At 38.2% G+C, this 17,067-nt stretch overlaps 1 protein-coding gene across 7 annotated transcripts in view; it reads left to right on the top strand.

Annotated features, from left to right (window-relative positions):
- tp53bp1 (tumor protein p53 binding protein 1) overlaps window positions 1-17,067 on the top strand; it is a 56,249-nt gene that overhangs the window by 19,273 nt on the left and 19,909 nt on the right. For 6 of the 7 annotated variants that reach the window (XM_031899214.1, XM_018092451.2, XM_004912632.4 and 3 more), the window contains 10 exons: window positions 164-313; window positions 991-1,060; window positions 2,620-2,849; window positions 4,208-4,316; window positions 5,036-5,130; window positions 6,741-6,925; window positions 7,139-9,104; window positions 10,810-10,929; window positions 13,357-13,593; window positions 16,053-16,110. In XM_031899214.1, coding sequence (XP_031755074.1) covers window positions 164-313; window positions 991-1,060; window positions 2,620-2,849; window positions 4,208-4,316; window positions 5,036-5,130; window positions 6,741-6,925; window positions 7,139-9,104; window positions 10,810-10,929; window positions 13,357-13,593; window positions 16,053-16,110 — 3,220 coding nt within the window. The remainder of the gene's footprint in view (window positions 1-163; window positions 314-990; window positions 1,061-2,619; window positions 2,850-4,207; window positions 4,317-5,035; window positions 5,131-6,740; window positions 6,926-7,138; window positions 9,105-10,809; window positions 10,930-13,356; window positions 13,594-16,052; window positions 16,111-17,067) is intronic. The other variant, XM_004912633.4, reaches the window with a different exon arrangement.

The following is a 17,067-nucleotide window of genomic DNA, read 5'->3' as shown; positions in this document are numbered from 1 at the left end:
GATAATCATACACCACTGCTGAGGCCAGGATTGAAAATCCAATCTAAATGAGGGTGAAAGATGTTAGAAGCCCTACAGTGTATATGGTTATAGGGGCTAACTGTCGGCTAAAATGCTGCATTATTGGTATGGATTTTGTGACTTTTTTTTTGTTTGTTTTTAGACTCTGGCACGTCCCAGTTGGGATTTGGTGCCTTGGAGCTATCTCAAAGCCAGGATTTGGAAGGACATAGCTCATATAACGAGGATGCAAAAGGCTTGCAATTACAGATCACAAACCTTAAACCTCAGACAGCTGAATGTAGTCAAGAAGGTACTGGTGACTTTGCCTTATTGTCTTCACCATGTCATGGTACAAAACTATGTGTAATTTTTAATGTTCAAAACCAGGTGTTATTAGATGGGTGGATCACTTTTACAGTCGGCTTTTAGCATAATGTGGTCAGTAGTATTCCTAAGCTCAATACATATCCCCATAGTATCACACAATGTTTCATATGTTATTTGGTACGTGAATAGGGACCTGCAGACTGATACCCATGTCCTGTGGTTGGTCAGTTTTTCAGGGATGCTGAAAAATGTATCTGCCAGTGTATGGTGCATCTCCAGATGAGGAAAATAAGAGGGAGCCACAGCTAATTGGCCCAACACCTACAAGAATCAGCCCATGCCTTTAGACATACTGCAATTGGTTTTGATTTGGGCTTTATTCTAGACAGCAGGGTCAATGGATTTTATCCAGCCAATATTCTGAAAACATATTAGAAGACTGATGAAGAGTTGCTTAGATTACTTCAGTCTGCAGTAAAGAAAATGCTACTTTTTGTTTGAAAAAATATCTTAGTATTTACAATATTCCAGTGTTTCAGAGTATAACGATTATAGTGATTATTTTCTCAATGCAATTTGATTGCGCTTTGTGAGTAGTGCCAGTGCCAGAGAATTATTTTAATAGATAAATAATATACATTTCAACTTTTTTTTTAATAGATTGCTGTGACAATGGTGAAGTATTAAAACATAAACCTGCAGAGAATAATTTGGAGAAAGGCCCTGAAAGGTATTTGAAGGGGTATATTTACGAAATCATGTAATAAAAATTGTATGCTTTCATATTTAACATAATACAAAATTTAAGTTAAGGTGTGTGTTTGTTTATTGAAGTACTTGTAATGCAATTGCAATAATCTCAGGATTCCCAGCAGTGTTTTTTTTTTTCTCTCTAAGAGGGCATGTCTGACCTGTAGCCAGGTTTCATAACTACTGTTTATAGGGTTCATACATTCTTACATTTCTTACCAAATTTGTACTTAAGTACAACATAGGATTCTGTGCTCTGTTATGGTATTTCACTGCACAGGGGGTTGATCATTTTGATGCAAAACCAAGTGAATCTTAAAGTCTTAAAATCTAAAAGCCTGTTGACCACTAGGCCAACCGTTATAAAAAAATAGGCAGCACTCACTCAACTATTAAATTCACCGATGGGTGCACAGTCCAATAGGGTCCCTCCACTCCTGTACGTGCAAATCCAAGCGATTATAGGCAGCACCCCGTCTTAATTTATTAAAGGAAAAGTAACACTAAAATTTCAATTGATCAATCAGTCAATCGCGTTTATTATTTTAAATGCTTTATTAGAAAATAACTTGTAAAAACTTGCATCCGGTCATTTCAAATATGGTGATCCAGAAGGTGCAGAATCCACTTTGCGATGATCGACTGATCTTAGCCCAACTCCTTTCTATACAGAAGGAAGGCTAGGATCAATCAATCGATCGTCACATAGTGGGTTCTGGATCGCAGGATGCAACATTTTACAAGGTATTTTCTAATAAAGTATTTAAAACAATAAACGCTGGGAAGGATAGGGCAATTATTGGAGCAGGGTAGAATAACTTTTAGTGTTACTTTTCCTTTAAAATGCCTTTATTTTCGCAATGCGAGCAACATATTATAACCTAGAGGGGGTACTAATGGAGGGAATACGGAAGTCTTTTTATTAGCAGGCCTAAAACAATGGCAACATAAACAGGGAAAGCTAAATCAGTAACACCTTCCTAGAAGCTAGGACGATACTATATTATTAATATGTACTGTACATTGTAATGTTTCCATTAGAGACTTAAAGAGATACTGACACCAGAAAGTAAATATTTTTTTACATCTATCATAACATTGTCTTTGTAAGAACTTTATAATTTTGCCATAAAAATATTTGCCTGGTGAATTTACATTACCTGTCTGATGCCCTGTGTTCCTCTATGAGGAGGCTGCCATATTTGTCTGTTAGCATTAGAAGCTGTAACTGACAGGTTGGGAAGGGACAGTCAGGTTGGCAAAACAGTCAGGTTTAGGAAGTTCAAGTAACACTTACAAAACCAAACCTGTCAGCGAAAAACCATCAACACGACCTATAGGGAACTTTTTATGTATATTCATATTTTGAAAAGTAGTTTTTTCGTGTCAGTATCACTTTAAGGGGTAAATTGTAAAGTAAAAGTTTGGTGACTTATTAAATCCTAAATGATACTTATTTTTTTCTGAGTGTAATTGTTACTCAGTTTTTCAAAAATGTAAATGGCAATTTCTATAAACTTGATGAATGTGATCTTTCAGAAAGCAGGAGGAAGTTGTGCCAGAAAAGACGTTGTCAGACTCATCTGGAGAAAAAATTTGCTTAGTTGAAAACCTGGATACAGACATGGATCTCCAGAAAGGATCTCCTGTCAAACATGACGATGAAAGCAAAGAAAGATCAGGTAGCCTGCAAATCAAGGAGCAAGATATGGAGGTTTCTGACATTCCCTCCACTCAAGAAGATCTGTTTGGGCAGGAAGAGGTTACAGGTGAGCAATACGTGTGTGTATATACTAAATAATTGCAATTATAATGTTACTACTGATACTAAGATTGCAGATATAAGCTCTGTTATTCAAGCACCCTTTATCCAGAATGCTTTTAAAATTAGCCAAGCTATTCTCTACATAATATTGTTATACTCAGTTCTTTGCATATATTCTCCCTTTCTAGTTACACACAGCCTCACTGTAGAATAAATATTTCTGTCAATGTTTAGGCTGATGCCACATTGGCGTATTCTCGGCTAGCTAAAAAACGCTTGCCGAGAATATGCCCGCTACTGTACATTTACCTTACCTGTGCCTGCACTCAAATGAATGAACTATGCTTGGGTGCAGGCACATGTAGCCAATATCCGCCAAAAAAAAACGTGAGACCTCATATCTTCGGCGGATATCAGCTACATGTGCCTGCACCCGAGCGTATTTCATTCATTCAGGTACAGGCACAGGTAGGAGCATATGGCGGTAACCGCTTGCCAAAAATATACGCCATATGCTCAGTCTGGCATAGCCTTAGATCTGCATATTTCTGGCTTAAAAATTGTATGTAGTGGCTTTTCTTGTGTTCAGTATTCATTCAGGTGTACAGTGTGTTTTGGTGCTGTTTTTGGGTGTTTTTTTGTTGCACTAACATTCAGAAAGCAAACTTTGAATGCGTAAATGGGTTTATGAATGAAGCCTCTCATCTGTATGATTCAGCAATTAATGAATACATCAATAAATTAATAATTCTGTCAAAATGTTAGCTTTAGGTATCTTAGTTACATGAGGGAGTCTCAACTGTTTTTTATTGCACATTTAGTGGCAATTCAAGTAAAATTATAATTAACTTAATTTCATGACTTAACTTATGATTATGCTGATATTAAAGATACTGAAACTGTTATAAAAAATATTTCCATTTTGCATGTGTGCAATGTGTACTTTAAGTGCAGCCAAGTACCCAGACACTGTATGTTTCTTTGATTGGTTGTCATACTGTTTATCACATGCATCATTATGCAAATGAAGATCTAGTTCTTTGAGGCATATTTATCAAAAATTTAAACAAACCTAGCCACAGTATACCAGAGTAAACTTCTGCTGCACTTTATTCACAATTAGTAGTATATTTAGGTGCTTTTTTTCTTATCTAGGGTCTAGGTTTTCTCTTTAATAACTGCATCTTAAAGCAGCAGTTTTAAATCTCTAGCAGCTGCTAAAAATACCCCTCAGCTTCTCTTGCTAAACAGTCTCCCAGCCAGACAGAAGGTTAACAAAATGGACATGCCTATGATGACAAGAAGTATGACACACCCTTTCAAACTAATTGGTATGTTTTTTCCATTTGGGTTGCTTTGCAGATTCACAGTCTCGTCTTCTAACGTACAAAGTGGTATCTACACCTGCAGACAGTTTACGCCTCCTGCATCTTTCTGGGCAGGCCAGTAGTTTGCCAACAAATACCTCCAAGTAAGGCCTGTTGATTTAAATGATGAAATAGCACCTTTTAATATACAAATGGTATATATGTACAGATCTGTTAATTATTATATAACACTACCACATTTACACAGCATTTTACTGAGGTAGTTCAGGTAATACATACATACATACATACATACATACAGTAGTGTCAACTTCATCAGTCGCCCATGAACCTTCCCTTACTTTTTGTAGTGTGTTTTTAGGTGATGTGTTTCTTTAAAACAATGAATAGAAATTTTGAGAAGCTAAGCTTAGGGGCTGTCAAAAATCCTCAGAATAGCAGAAAGTGCCATAGTAGCTGATGTAATAGGAATCTGAATACAACAAAACTATGCAAAGTAAAAGCTACAGCACAAGTAGCTGTATTATTACATAGTTACATAGTAAGTTGGGTTGAAAAAAGACATACGTCCATCAAGTTCAACCATAATGCCTATACCTAACCTGCCTAACTACAAGTTGATCCAGAGGAAGGCGAAGGCTTATAAAGCAAAAAATAAAGAATTCCCAGACAGGCACACCTTAATCACCACAAATTAGTTACAGCCCATGTAATATTGTAAGTGAAAATTAAATAATGCAATTACAAATGTATTTATTTATATTGTGTATGTGCAGTTTTTTGCTTCCTCGATTTGCAAAAAATTACAATTGCAAAAGTAAATGCCGTTACTATTTTCCATGTCTCTCCCTTATTTATGTAGAATTTTCTCAGACCTGACGTCTCCTTCCCAAGATGATGTCCAACCAACCCCTATCATCATACCAAGCTCCCCCACAGAGAAGGAGGCAGAAGAAGGTAAATTCTCTTCTTTCTCTCAATCTAATTATGTCTTCCTGTTCCTATTTTCACTGCCTGCTGCAGATCTTTCCATTCACTTAGGGCAATTCTCTATAGTGCTCTTTGTCGCCTGTGTTCTGTCAGGGCTATAAAATGCCATAAAATACCTTGCTATAGGTGATACTGAGAATCATCTCTGCTTAAACACTGAAATCGTAATAATCATTTAGGTGCTTATAAAAGAAAAAAAAAAGGCCATTAAATGTTAAGTGCTGCTGGTCTCCATTCAGTTGGCATTCACAAAATGGATTGGTGAGACTTACAATTTAAGTGACCTTCAGAGGGTGGGAGATTTCTGCTTTCATAAGTAATAGCAATGAAAACACTGCATATGTCATAGCCCTAAACTAAAGGTGTACTTTAATGGCTCAAAGAAACACAAAAGCGTTTTGATGTGCACTGCTGTTGTAAATCTAATAAAATAGCTAATAAAATTGCAAAACATACATGGGCTGAATGTTTTATTAGTATAATCACATGAAAGGAAGTTTTAGTTTCTTCTGCTTTTAGACTGTTAGAAGTTACATATTTTCATTCCACCTGTAATATTGAAATATTAAAGCCTTTCAAACAAAATATAGCTTTTGTTTCTTTTGCTATAACTGACCATGATTTATCCCTGCACCACAAAATGTAATTTTTTCTTCTTAATTGCACTTTGTCAGACTAAACCCAACACACAGAGAACAAATGCTTCCAAAGGTTTGTAGAGCTCCATGCTACCTACATCAATAATCGTTCAGAGGGTGTGTGCTTAGCACTTGGAAAAGTTCAGTAATCACTTTCAGCATACTATGCTTGTCCATTGTTATATTGCTACTATAAAGCTGTCCATACCCAGCCAATCAGAGTTGGAAGCTATTTGGCCTGTTTATGGTGTCTTCCCTAATATATTTCTGCCTGATTTTTAAACAGATGCTGATCAAGTAGGCTTTTAAGTCCCATTGGTTTCCATAGGCCTACAGCCACATTCAGTTGATGGCCCATGGATCAGCATGATTTGGACCAACATGTGGCCAGATCAGGCAGCTATCCCAAGATTCACTCTTTTGGCTACCTCACCAAATGAGCGGATTTTAATGTGTATGCCCTGCTTAAATTAAAAACACTACAGTCAGAGTATTTCTTAAAACTAGGAGATGAGGTTTAATGGGAGCAAAGAAATGTAGCTGATACTGCTGATGGGCAATTAGCTGTATCTCTACTTAGTAGTTTTAACACTGATTTTTGAGGACAGATTGCACATCCCATATTAACTGGACTAGCAACAATTTGTTTTGTAGCCGATAGGAGATTGAATTCAAAGGTCAGCTGTTTACAAGACCTGTGCAAACTTTAAGTCTTTAATCACATTAACATATTTAAACACTATTTTGCTTTCTCTCTGTCTTCTCTTCTTGACAATCTCTGCATGTATTCCAGATATTTTAGGTTCTGCAGTTCAGGGGCCAACTAATTTCTCTCCATATATTTTGGTGGCTGGTTTCAATGCCCTATTACTCTCCATATATTTTGGTGGCTTGTTTCCCTATGCCTTAAATATACGTGTTCCATTTTTTTTTCTATAGCTGAGGGGATGGAAACGACTACCCCAACAAAATATGACCTGAAAAGCAAGTTACAAGAAGAACCTAATGAACCTAAGGATTGTCCTTTTCTGACAGTGCCTCAAGTTTCCACACCATTGTGCCAAAGTGTCCCTGCATTTGTCCCAAGTTCCCTTGTTGTACCTTCTCAGCCAGAATTTTCTCATGTAAATAGAAATTTTCTTATTCTGTTTTTTTTCGAGTTCTCTTTGCACTAGTGACCATGCAAACAAAAATTTGTTTATAGTTTATAAATCTGTGATTATTACAACATGACTTTAAATATAAAGGCAACAAGTTTTTATATAATTTTTCTGTGAATTAAGTAATATTCTTCTGCAGGTAGAAGTAATACTTTTTATGTATTTATTATTGTGCAGGATAATTTTATGGCAACCCCAAGTCTTGAAACTAATCCATCTAGTGACAAAACTAATACCTCTGTGTTGGATGAAAAACCAAAGGCACCAGAACTGATACAGGAAGTCACTGAGCTGGACTCAAGGATTTCCCAGTCAACAACAGGAGATTTAGGCAACCTGGAGTTGTCCACTAGTGAACCTAGTGAAGTCACTGATGCAGACTGTAAAAAAGATGCAGAAGATGAAAATGGAGCCACACAGATTGAAGAAGATATGGATCATGTTTGCCAGCTTTACCAAAATGTAAGCGAGTCTGTAGCCATTACGAACATAGATCGAAAGGAAGAAAATGCCAAGTCCATGGCTGCTGTTGTGGAAGAAACATCCATTAACCCTAAAGAAAGTACTGTTTGCTCTGCAACTGTTGAGCTAGAAAAGGGAAATAAGGGGCCTGAATGTATTGATCTTACAGATGATTCTGGAAGCCAAGTTGTTCTCATTCCATCCTTAAATTCTGATTCATCACTGAGTATTTTAGATCAAAATATAATGGAAGTAAAACTATCTGCTGAAAGTCAACCTGATGATGCATCTGTTGAAGAGGTTCCTGAAACTCCCTGTGAAATGGCTGATGATCAGGTAATGGAAGAGGGAACTAACTTAAATCTTGCTCTGTCTGAGACACAAACTCAACATTTATATGTTTTAAATGAAGAACAATCTGAGCCTGAGGAAGAACCAATGGAAGTGGAGCCAAGCACAGGCTCTTCGGAAATCAGCAACCACAAAACTGTTAATGAAAGTCATCCTGTGCCTATATTATCCAATATTGCTCAACAAGCTAGCAAATCTGAATGTAATACAGTTAATACAGATAAGCAGATAGACACTGATCATTCTGAAGTTGCTTTGGCAAAAGCAAAGAAACTGGAAGAGCAAACATTTATAGGAGAGCATGTCAACAAAAAGAACACCACCGAAGACCTCAAATTAAATATGGAAGAGAAATCGGACTACAGCAAACCAGTTATTATTTTTGCACCTCTGCAGACTTCATTAGGTGAAGGAAATGTATCTCTGACCCCAAAGGATATCCACATTTCAATAGGGGAAAAGGAAGGTGCAGTGTCCTTTAAATCAAATGTTTGCCAGTCTGTGGCACAGGAGCAGCAAGAAGCAGTTGTAGGGAACAATACTGATATGAAATTAGTGCAACAGGAAGGCAAAATCCTTCCATTGCCTCTTAAAAATAATGAATGTACTTATTCAAAAACACAAAAGGAAAAAATAATCCCTATTACACTTGAGGGCAAGGCAGATTTTACTGCCCTTCCAATTGAAAGTCAAATTGAGCAGATGCCTCAGGACAAATGCAATAAAGGTGTTACAGTACAGTTAGAGGATAGGTCACAAGCTCTCCCATCATTAGAAATTACAGAGTGTAGTGTACAATTGAAAGAAAATAGTAATGCATTAGATGCCATTCAGGTAAATGAGCTGCAAAAAGTTAAAGTGGTGGAGGAATCAGAAAACTTGTCCAGCATCATTGGTGATACCCAGCAGCAGCAACCAGCTCTTACAATGCTGGCTAATGTGCCTCCCTTGGAAGAAAGAAAACAAGAGAGCACAAAGGAAACTGTATCTGTAGCTAAACAGTCAGATCATACTAAGAGCACAGTACATGAAGAGAACAAAAATGAGGAGCCTGAAATGTTGCAGAAATGCAAGCCACAGTTTACAGAAGAGATAAATTACCCACAGCCAAGCCATGGTGAAAACTTTGACCACATAACTCGCAAATCAGATAAGCAGCTGATATCTCAACAGATGGCAGATGATGCTCCTCAACAAATTCAGACAGTGACCAAAGAAGCTGTCAATATTTCAGTGGATAACGGTGAGGAAGAGGCAAATGAAGCCGACTCGGCATTGCAGGAAAAGACCGCAGAACAGTCTACACGTAGCCTGTGTGACAGCTCCAGTGGTGAGTATATTGATAAATCACCCTTTTGTTATATAGAGGACTTTTAAGGGTAGTGCTATGGCCAAATAAATGCACAAGGCAAAAGGCAAGTGCTTTTATACAGGTATGGGATCTCAAAGGGACTTCTAATTGCCTCATATTAAATTAGTGACCCCCCCCCCCCAGTAATTGATATTGCTTACCTTTTACCCCGGGTTGGTGAAAACTGCACCAGCCCAGGGTAGCTTTGAGCAAGCAATCCTTTTCCTTCTGTCTTTGTTCTTATGAATCCCGGGGCTGGCGCATGTGCAGTAGAGTGAAAAAGCCGGCTGTTTTGTTAATGTTTGGCTTTTCACACTACTGTGCATGCACAAGCGGCGCAAAGACAAAAGAAGGAAGAGGATCACTGTCTTGCAGCTGCCCCGGCTAGTACGGTTTTCTCCTAACAGGAGCACCAGCCGGGGTATAATGTAAGCAATTACTATCACTGGGGGGTGGCCTAACATTCAGGCCCAGTTGAGATGCCTATGTGTTTTTGGAGTGGGGGACAAAACCCACAATGTCTGGACAAAATCCATGTATTCGGGGGATGAGAATACAAAATCCTTTCAGATGTGCCCTTTCTGGAATAAAACCTAGGAACCTTGATCTACAAGGCAGCAGCGCTAACCACTGAGCCACCTTACTACTGGGCAACCAGAAATATTTGCAAAGATAAAAAAAAAAAAGAGATGCCACAGGAATGAAATTATGATGTCTTGCTCATTTTAGGAGAACACAGGCATGAAGGGGTAAAACCACCTTCTGGGAGTAGCACAGCCCTCTTCTGTTAGTGCCCTTACAGGAGGTGGACACTCCAATTTTGGAGAGTTAGTACAGCCGCCTCCTTTCCCACAGAATACCATCTACTGACAGGACTTCTGCTGGTCATCCAATTTTCTTTTGTATTGGAAACATGTGCACCCCACTTTTTACACTGGGTAAGCACCTGTGGTGGGTTGGCACTCATCAGTGCTGTTCAGCATATAGATCAGTTTACTCTGTCTCCTGCCTCCCTTCTTGCCCCTTTCTGGATGACATATATTGGTGATCCCCCCCCCCCCCCTTCTTTCTTTATTCTTCATGACCAAAACTGCCAGAGAGGGACCTAGACAGTGCTCTGTGCAGGGGACTTCTGGGATGCCAGCCACTGCTTCCGAGGTCTCCCTCCTTGCACCTGTTGCTGTGCCAGATTACCCACAGGACACCCTGAGCTTCTCTGCCTGGACTGCTCTCATTCTCCTAAACAACCTACCAACACAGATTCCGCAGGTTCTACTGATGCCTAAATCAACCTGGGCCGTCACCAAGCAGGGTATGGCCAGATTAGCAGAGGCTCTAAACAAGCTTTTTGCTCAGATCTCTTCTCAGCCCGCTTCAGGGTAGCTTGCAAGCAAAATCCTGCTACTACTGCACTTCTGGACTCTAGTCAGAAAGATTTCTGATGGTTCTTCAGGAGTTGAGTGACAATTCCGTTACCTCAACTTTATTGCACTTTGCATCCCCCAGAAAATATGCTAACATTAAGTAAATATATAGGTTAATAATACTCCAATTTCTTCAACATATCCGGTAACATTATTACAATGTAACAGTGTTAAAATAACATTATACAGATTTTACATTTTACAGTTTTGAGGCATAATTACTTTTTCATTTTAAGTTTCTCTTTATTTGCTTTTTACAGAAACACCATTTCATTTTACATTGCCAAAGGAAGGAGACCTGATTCAGCCAATAAGTACAATAACCCCTCCTATGGTTGCTCAGCTTAAACGTGGGCCCCGGAGACACAGCACTCCTATTGGTTAGTGTAAAAACTGATTTTACAGAGGCCTTCAATCCAAAATGTATAAAGCTAGAGCTAAATATGCAAAATGTGGAATGGACCTCAGTAAGGTAAACACAACTGTATAATGGGAGAACATGTGTACTTAATTGAGCCTACAGCTTAGAGAGTGGATGAACTGATTTCAGTTATGACAAGCACTTCATAAGATTGTTCCAGGCTTGTAAAATCAGTTATAGTAACATATCGCGACAGAAATCATTTATATTTTTTCATCGTACAGATACTACAGCATAAGCTTGACTTTGTGTTTTGTGCTGTACCTAGCACTCATAGGACATAAGTAAGTGGTAGGTACAGAAAATGTGTAAGGCTCAGCTACAATAAATCTTTATTGGACTTTAGTTCAAGGCAATTTCTTTGAGTGCCTGCCATAATTGATATCAGAAATACTAGACTAGTTGGTCAGGCTATCAAAGGTCAGTCAACATGTGACCAGCTTAAAACACACTGGAACATTTTTATTTCTTGTGTTTTATCTAATGCAACATGCTAATATTTATAATCAAGTCCAATTCATCTATATCAGGTAATGAAATTAGAGTTTGACATCAGGGAACTAATAAAATTGTGTTCCGTGGATTGTTGGCCTAACGGGAATTACTGATAGACAGCAGTAGGTCAAGCCTCTCTGTGAGGTATTCTTATTAACTTCTGTTTGTATATTTCAAGGATTTATGCATACAGTGGTGTGAAAAACTATTTGCCCCCTTCCTGATTTCTTATTCTTTTGCATGTTTGTCACACAAAATGTTTCTGATCATCAAACACATTTAACTATTAGTCAAAGATAACACAAGTAAACACAAAATGCAGTTTTTAAATGAGGGTTTTTATTATTTAGGGAGAAAAAAAATCCAAACCTACATGGCCCTGTGTGAAAAAGTAATTGCCCCCTGAACCTAATAACTGGTTGGGCCACCCTTAGCAGCAATAACTGCAATCAAGCATTTGCGATAACTTGCAACGAGTCTTTTACAGCGCTCTGGAGGAATTTTGGCCCACTCATCTTTGCAGAATTGTTGTAATTCAGCTTTATTTGAGGGTTTTCTAGCATGAACCGCCTTTTTAAGGTCATGCCACAACATCTCAATAGGATTCAGGTCAGGACTTTGACTAGGCCACTCCAAAGTCTTCATTTTGTTTTTCTTCAGCCATTCAGAGGTGGATTTGCTGGTGTGTTTTGGGTCATTGTCCTGCTGCAGCACCCAAGATCGCTTCAGCTTGAGTTGACAAACAGATGGCCGGACATTCTCCTTCAGGATTTTTTGGTAGACGGTAGAATTCATGGTTCCATCTATCACAGCAAGCCTTCCAGGTCCTGAAGCAGCAAAACAACCCCAGACCATCACACTACCACCACCATATTTTACTGTTGGTATGATGTTCTTTTTCTGAAATGCTGTGTTACTTTTACGCCAGATGTAACGGGACACGCACCTTCCAAAAAGTTCAACTTTTGTCTCGTCGGTCCACAAGGTATTTTCTCAAAAGTCTTGGCAATCATTGAGATGTTTTTTAGCTAAATTGAGACGAGCCATAATGTTCTTTTTGCTTAAAAGTGGTTTGCGCCTTGGAAATCCGCCATGCAGGCCGTTTTTGCCCAGTCTCTTTCTTATGGTGGAGTCGTGAACACTGACCTTAATTGAGGCAAGTGAGGCCTGCAGTTCTTTAGATGTTGTCCTGGGGTCTTTTGTGGCCTCTCGGATGAGTTGTCTCTGCGCTCTTGGGGTAATTTTGGTTGGCCGGCCACTCCTGGGAAGGTTCACCACTGTTCCATGTTTTTGCCATTTGTGGATAATGGCTCTCACTGTGGTTCGCTGGAGTCCCAAAGCTTTAGAAATGGCTTTATAACCTTTACCAGACTGATAGATCTCAATTACTTTTGTTCTCATTTGTTCCTGAATTTCTTTGGATCTTGGCATGATGTCTAGCTTTTGAGGTGCTTTTGGTCTACTTCTCTGTGTCAGGTAGCTCCTATTTAAGTGATTTCTTGATTGAAACAGGTGTGGCAGTAATTAGGCCTGGGGGTGACTACAGAAATTGATATTGAAATTGAAAATTGAAATTGATAAACTACAGTTAAGTTATTTTTTAACAAGGGGGGCAATCACTTTTTCACACAGGGCCATGTAGATTTGGAGTTTTTTTTCTCCCTTAATAACGTAAACCTTCATTTAAAAACTGCATTTTGAGTTCAATTATGTTATCTTTGACTAATAGTTAACGGTTTTTGATGAGCAGAAACAGTGTGACAAACATGCAAAAGAATAAGAAATCAGGAAGGGGGCAAATAGTTTTTCACACCACTGTATATTTTGAAAGTGCAATGATAGTGTTGTTTAATTTGTTGCTTATAAAATCATCAGATTTCTCCTGTTTCAGTAGTTGGAGGTTGCCCTGACAGCACACTGGCAACAAGTGATGTCACTGCAGAAAGCACTATGGCTGCCAGTGATATAACTGTAGAGAGTGCGATGGTAACAACAGATGTGTCTGAAGAGAGCGAGAGGGCAAATTCTGAATCTGCTTCCAATGCTAATGGGAAACTCTGTCTAAGAATGAAACTGATCACACCTGTAAATGAGGAGAGTGACGGGGCTCCACAGTTTAACTTGGAAAGTAAGAATGCAAATCTGTATATCTGTAATTAAATAAAGTAACATCATCCAAGGCCTGTTTCCAAGCCACGTACTTCTGTGGTACTCTTTGGGATAGCTAAAACATACAGGTTTGAAAAATGACTGGCCTTTTGCACAGGTTTGCTGCTCAAAAAAATTCCTTTTATTTTGGAACGGGCATAGAGATATGAAGATGGTTAGATGATTCTAGTTTGTGATCTAATAACAGAATGGCATGAGAAAGCAGTTTAAAGATATAATTGTTCAGTTTAACTGATTTGATTTTTCTCTGTAATGAGGCAAAATATTCTAGTTGCTAGACTAGGGTAAGTTCACTCTGAAGGCAAAAATAATCCTAATGCCAAAGTACCTTAGTGAGTTTTGTATTATCTATTAGAAGCCTTAATTATGCTTCAAATTAGGGAACAAATCTGAAAATCCCTTATCTGTTATAAATCCCTTATCTGTACTGGTCTGATATGCAGACTATATACTTTAACATTAAATGGCTAGGTACCTGAAAATTGATAACTTCTGTTTTTAGATTACAAACTAGAATCATCTAGCCATCTTGATACTGGGAGGTTTTTGATTAAGTATCATCCTATATGTATTAGAAATAATGTATATAAGAACAGCAATGGATACCTTTTGTGTGTAATTCAGAGACCACCTACGTTGTTAGACTGCTTGCTTGCTTGCTTTATGGCTTTTCTGCACCTCCCTTTCTGGGGCTGCCCCAAATTGTTCCCATTTCACTTTTGATTACAACTGTACAGCAACAAAACCTACAAAAAAAAGGTTACGGTTAATACGGTGGCTAGGTCTAACAGAGCGATTTGACAAAATTAGATAACTGGGCAGCAAAGTGGAAAATGAGGTTCAATGTTGATAAGTGCAAAGTTATGCACTTTGGTAGAAATAATATAAACGCAAACTATCTACTGAATGGTAGTGTGTTGGGGGTATCCTTAATGGAGAAGGATCTAGGGGTTTTTGTTGATAACAAGTTGTCTAATGCCAGGCAGTGTCATTCTGTGGCTACTAAAGCAAATAAAGTGCTGTCTTGTATAAAAAAGGGCATTGACTCAAGGGATGAGAACATAATTTTGCCCCTTTATAGGTCCCTGGTAAGGCCTCACCTTGAGTATGCAGTGCAGTTTTGGGCTCCAGTCCTTAAGAAGGATATTAATGAGCTGGAGAAAGTGCAGAGACGTGCAACTAAACTGGTAAAGGGGATGGAAGATTTAAGCTATGAGGTGAGACTGTCGAGGTTGGGGCTGTTTTCTCTGGAAAAGAGGCACTTGCGAGGGGACATGATTACTCTGTACAAGTACATTAGAGGGGATTATAGGCAGTTGGGGGATGTTCTTTTTTCCCATAAAAACAATCAACGCACCAGAGGTCACCCCTTTAGATTAGAGGAAAGGAGTTTCCATTTGAAGCAGCGTAGGTGGTTTTTCACGGTGAGGGCAGTGAGGTTATGGAATGCCCTTCCTAGTGATGTGGTAATGGCAGATTCTGTTAATGCCTTTAAGAGGGGCCTGGATGAGTTCTTGATCAATCAGAATATCCAAGGCTATTGTGATACTAATATCTACAGTTAGTACTAGTGGTTGTATTTATAGTTTATGTATGTGAGTGTATAGATTGGTAGGTGTGGGTTAGGTGTGCTGGGTTTACTTGGATGGGTTGAACTTGATGGACACAGGTCTTTTTTCAACCCTATGTAACTATGTACTATGTAAAATATTAAAATTTATGGGGAGCTTAGAAACTAAAATGAGGTCAGTTTAAATAGAGGTAAGTTGAACTAGGAACAGACAGGTAGCATTGCAAGACATCAGTGGCTTAAGGCAAGCAGGAGTCAAGACAAAATAACCAAAAGTCACTTGTACGTAGCAGAAGACTAGCTAGAATCATGATGAACTTACAAACAGAACATGCAGTGATGCCCTTTGATAAAGAACTATATGTCTTCAAATAAAATGTAACACAATATATATTTACTATATTCTATGTATATCCTACATAAAAATGCCAGGGTTTGACCGAATTCAAACCAAATCCTGGATTTAGTTTGTCCCTGCTTACTTTGCATATTCAACTTTGTTTTTTTTTGGGGGTGGGGGGGGAAGGGAGGGTTCATTGCCCGACTTCTGCATATCTGTGAGGTAAAGGCTAGAGTCCATGGATTAAAAAGGAATACTGTAAGTAAGACTCCCCACAGTGACAAATATTCGGCAGTCAAGTTTAAAATCTGTCATATTTCTTTAATAACTTGCTAACTCAAATGATTGGAATACAGCAAGGAAATAGTGGGTTAACATTTGGCACCCGCACAATTGTCTCATTATTTTGCTTGTTTACAAAGCCCTTTACTGCTGTTGCATTAAATATAATATCTTTAATAGAAAAAAGCTACATCATACTTTCATCATATTTTTTTTTTTTTTTAAGAACCAGATGCAGCCAAGAGGCCAAAAGAGGCAGCTGACGTTGCTGGGAATGTTGCCAGGTAACAGATGCTTGTTGCTAAGTAAATCAGTTTGATCCTTCAAAGTGTTTTCAGTGCAAATGGAAATTGTATACGACAGAATAAAATTTATGTCCATTTCAGATAAATTTCCTGTGAGAAACCATAAATGGCAGCCGTTTCAAACAAAAGAATATAATACATATACATATAACTGTCTGTCTTTTAGAAACAACTGAGAACAAATGTTGATGGGTGGAAAGGTGACCATTTCTGTTTAATTTAACGTAGAGCAGTTACATTCAAGTAGAAATGACTGACAAAAGAAGAAGTTTAGAAGAGGAGAGAAAAATTGGAGTATCAACTGTTGCTAACCGTAAGGAACGCTTTATTGGCCAAGGACGGAAGTATACAAAGAATTTAAATGGTCTAGGAGAGTTCTTAAAGGGATAGTGTCGGGATTTTTATGGTATACTTTTTATTTTTTGAAATGACACTATTACATAGCAAATAATTCACTCTACCATTTAAAATTTTGTTCTCAAATCAAAAAATGGTTGATGTGAAATGTGAAATTTCAAAATTAAATATAAAAAAATCTGTGTTAAGGGAGAAGATGATATTCTGTTGTAGTAGACCCTAAGAGTTATTAAAAGGTAAGAAATTCTGGACAGAAAATAAAAATAGAGAGCAGGTCATTTGAGTGTGCCTAGGACAGGACATGTGGTGTCTGTAGAAGTAAGCAAAGTATGGGCTAAAGAAATTTATTTTTTACATATTAGTTTGAGATCTGGAAGGAGGAACAGTGGCTTTAGGAAGGAGTGGACTTGGAAGTTTTCTGTTTTGTACATAGTTTCATGGAAGGGATGGGGAATGTGGTTCATTGAAAAACAGCCAGACATAGGTACACATAGAGGATGTTATTGTAGCATGTTACAAAGAGCTACACAATTTTAATCTATCCTTTGCTATTCTACTACCTTATTTTTAATTGTGTTC

The sequence above is a fragment of the Xenopus tropicalis genome, chromosome 3 (assembly GCF_000004195.4).
Source record: "Xenopus tropicalis strain Nigerian chromosome 3, UCB_Xtro_10.0, whole genome shotgun sequence".
In the NCBI taxonomy this organism is placed as follows: Eukaryota; Metazoa; Chordata; class Amphibia; order Anura; family Pipidae; genus Xenopus; species Xenopus tropicalis.
Note: the sequence above shows the minus strand (reverse complement) of the source record. Positions and strands in the feature narration are given on the sequence as shown.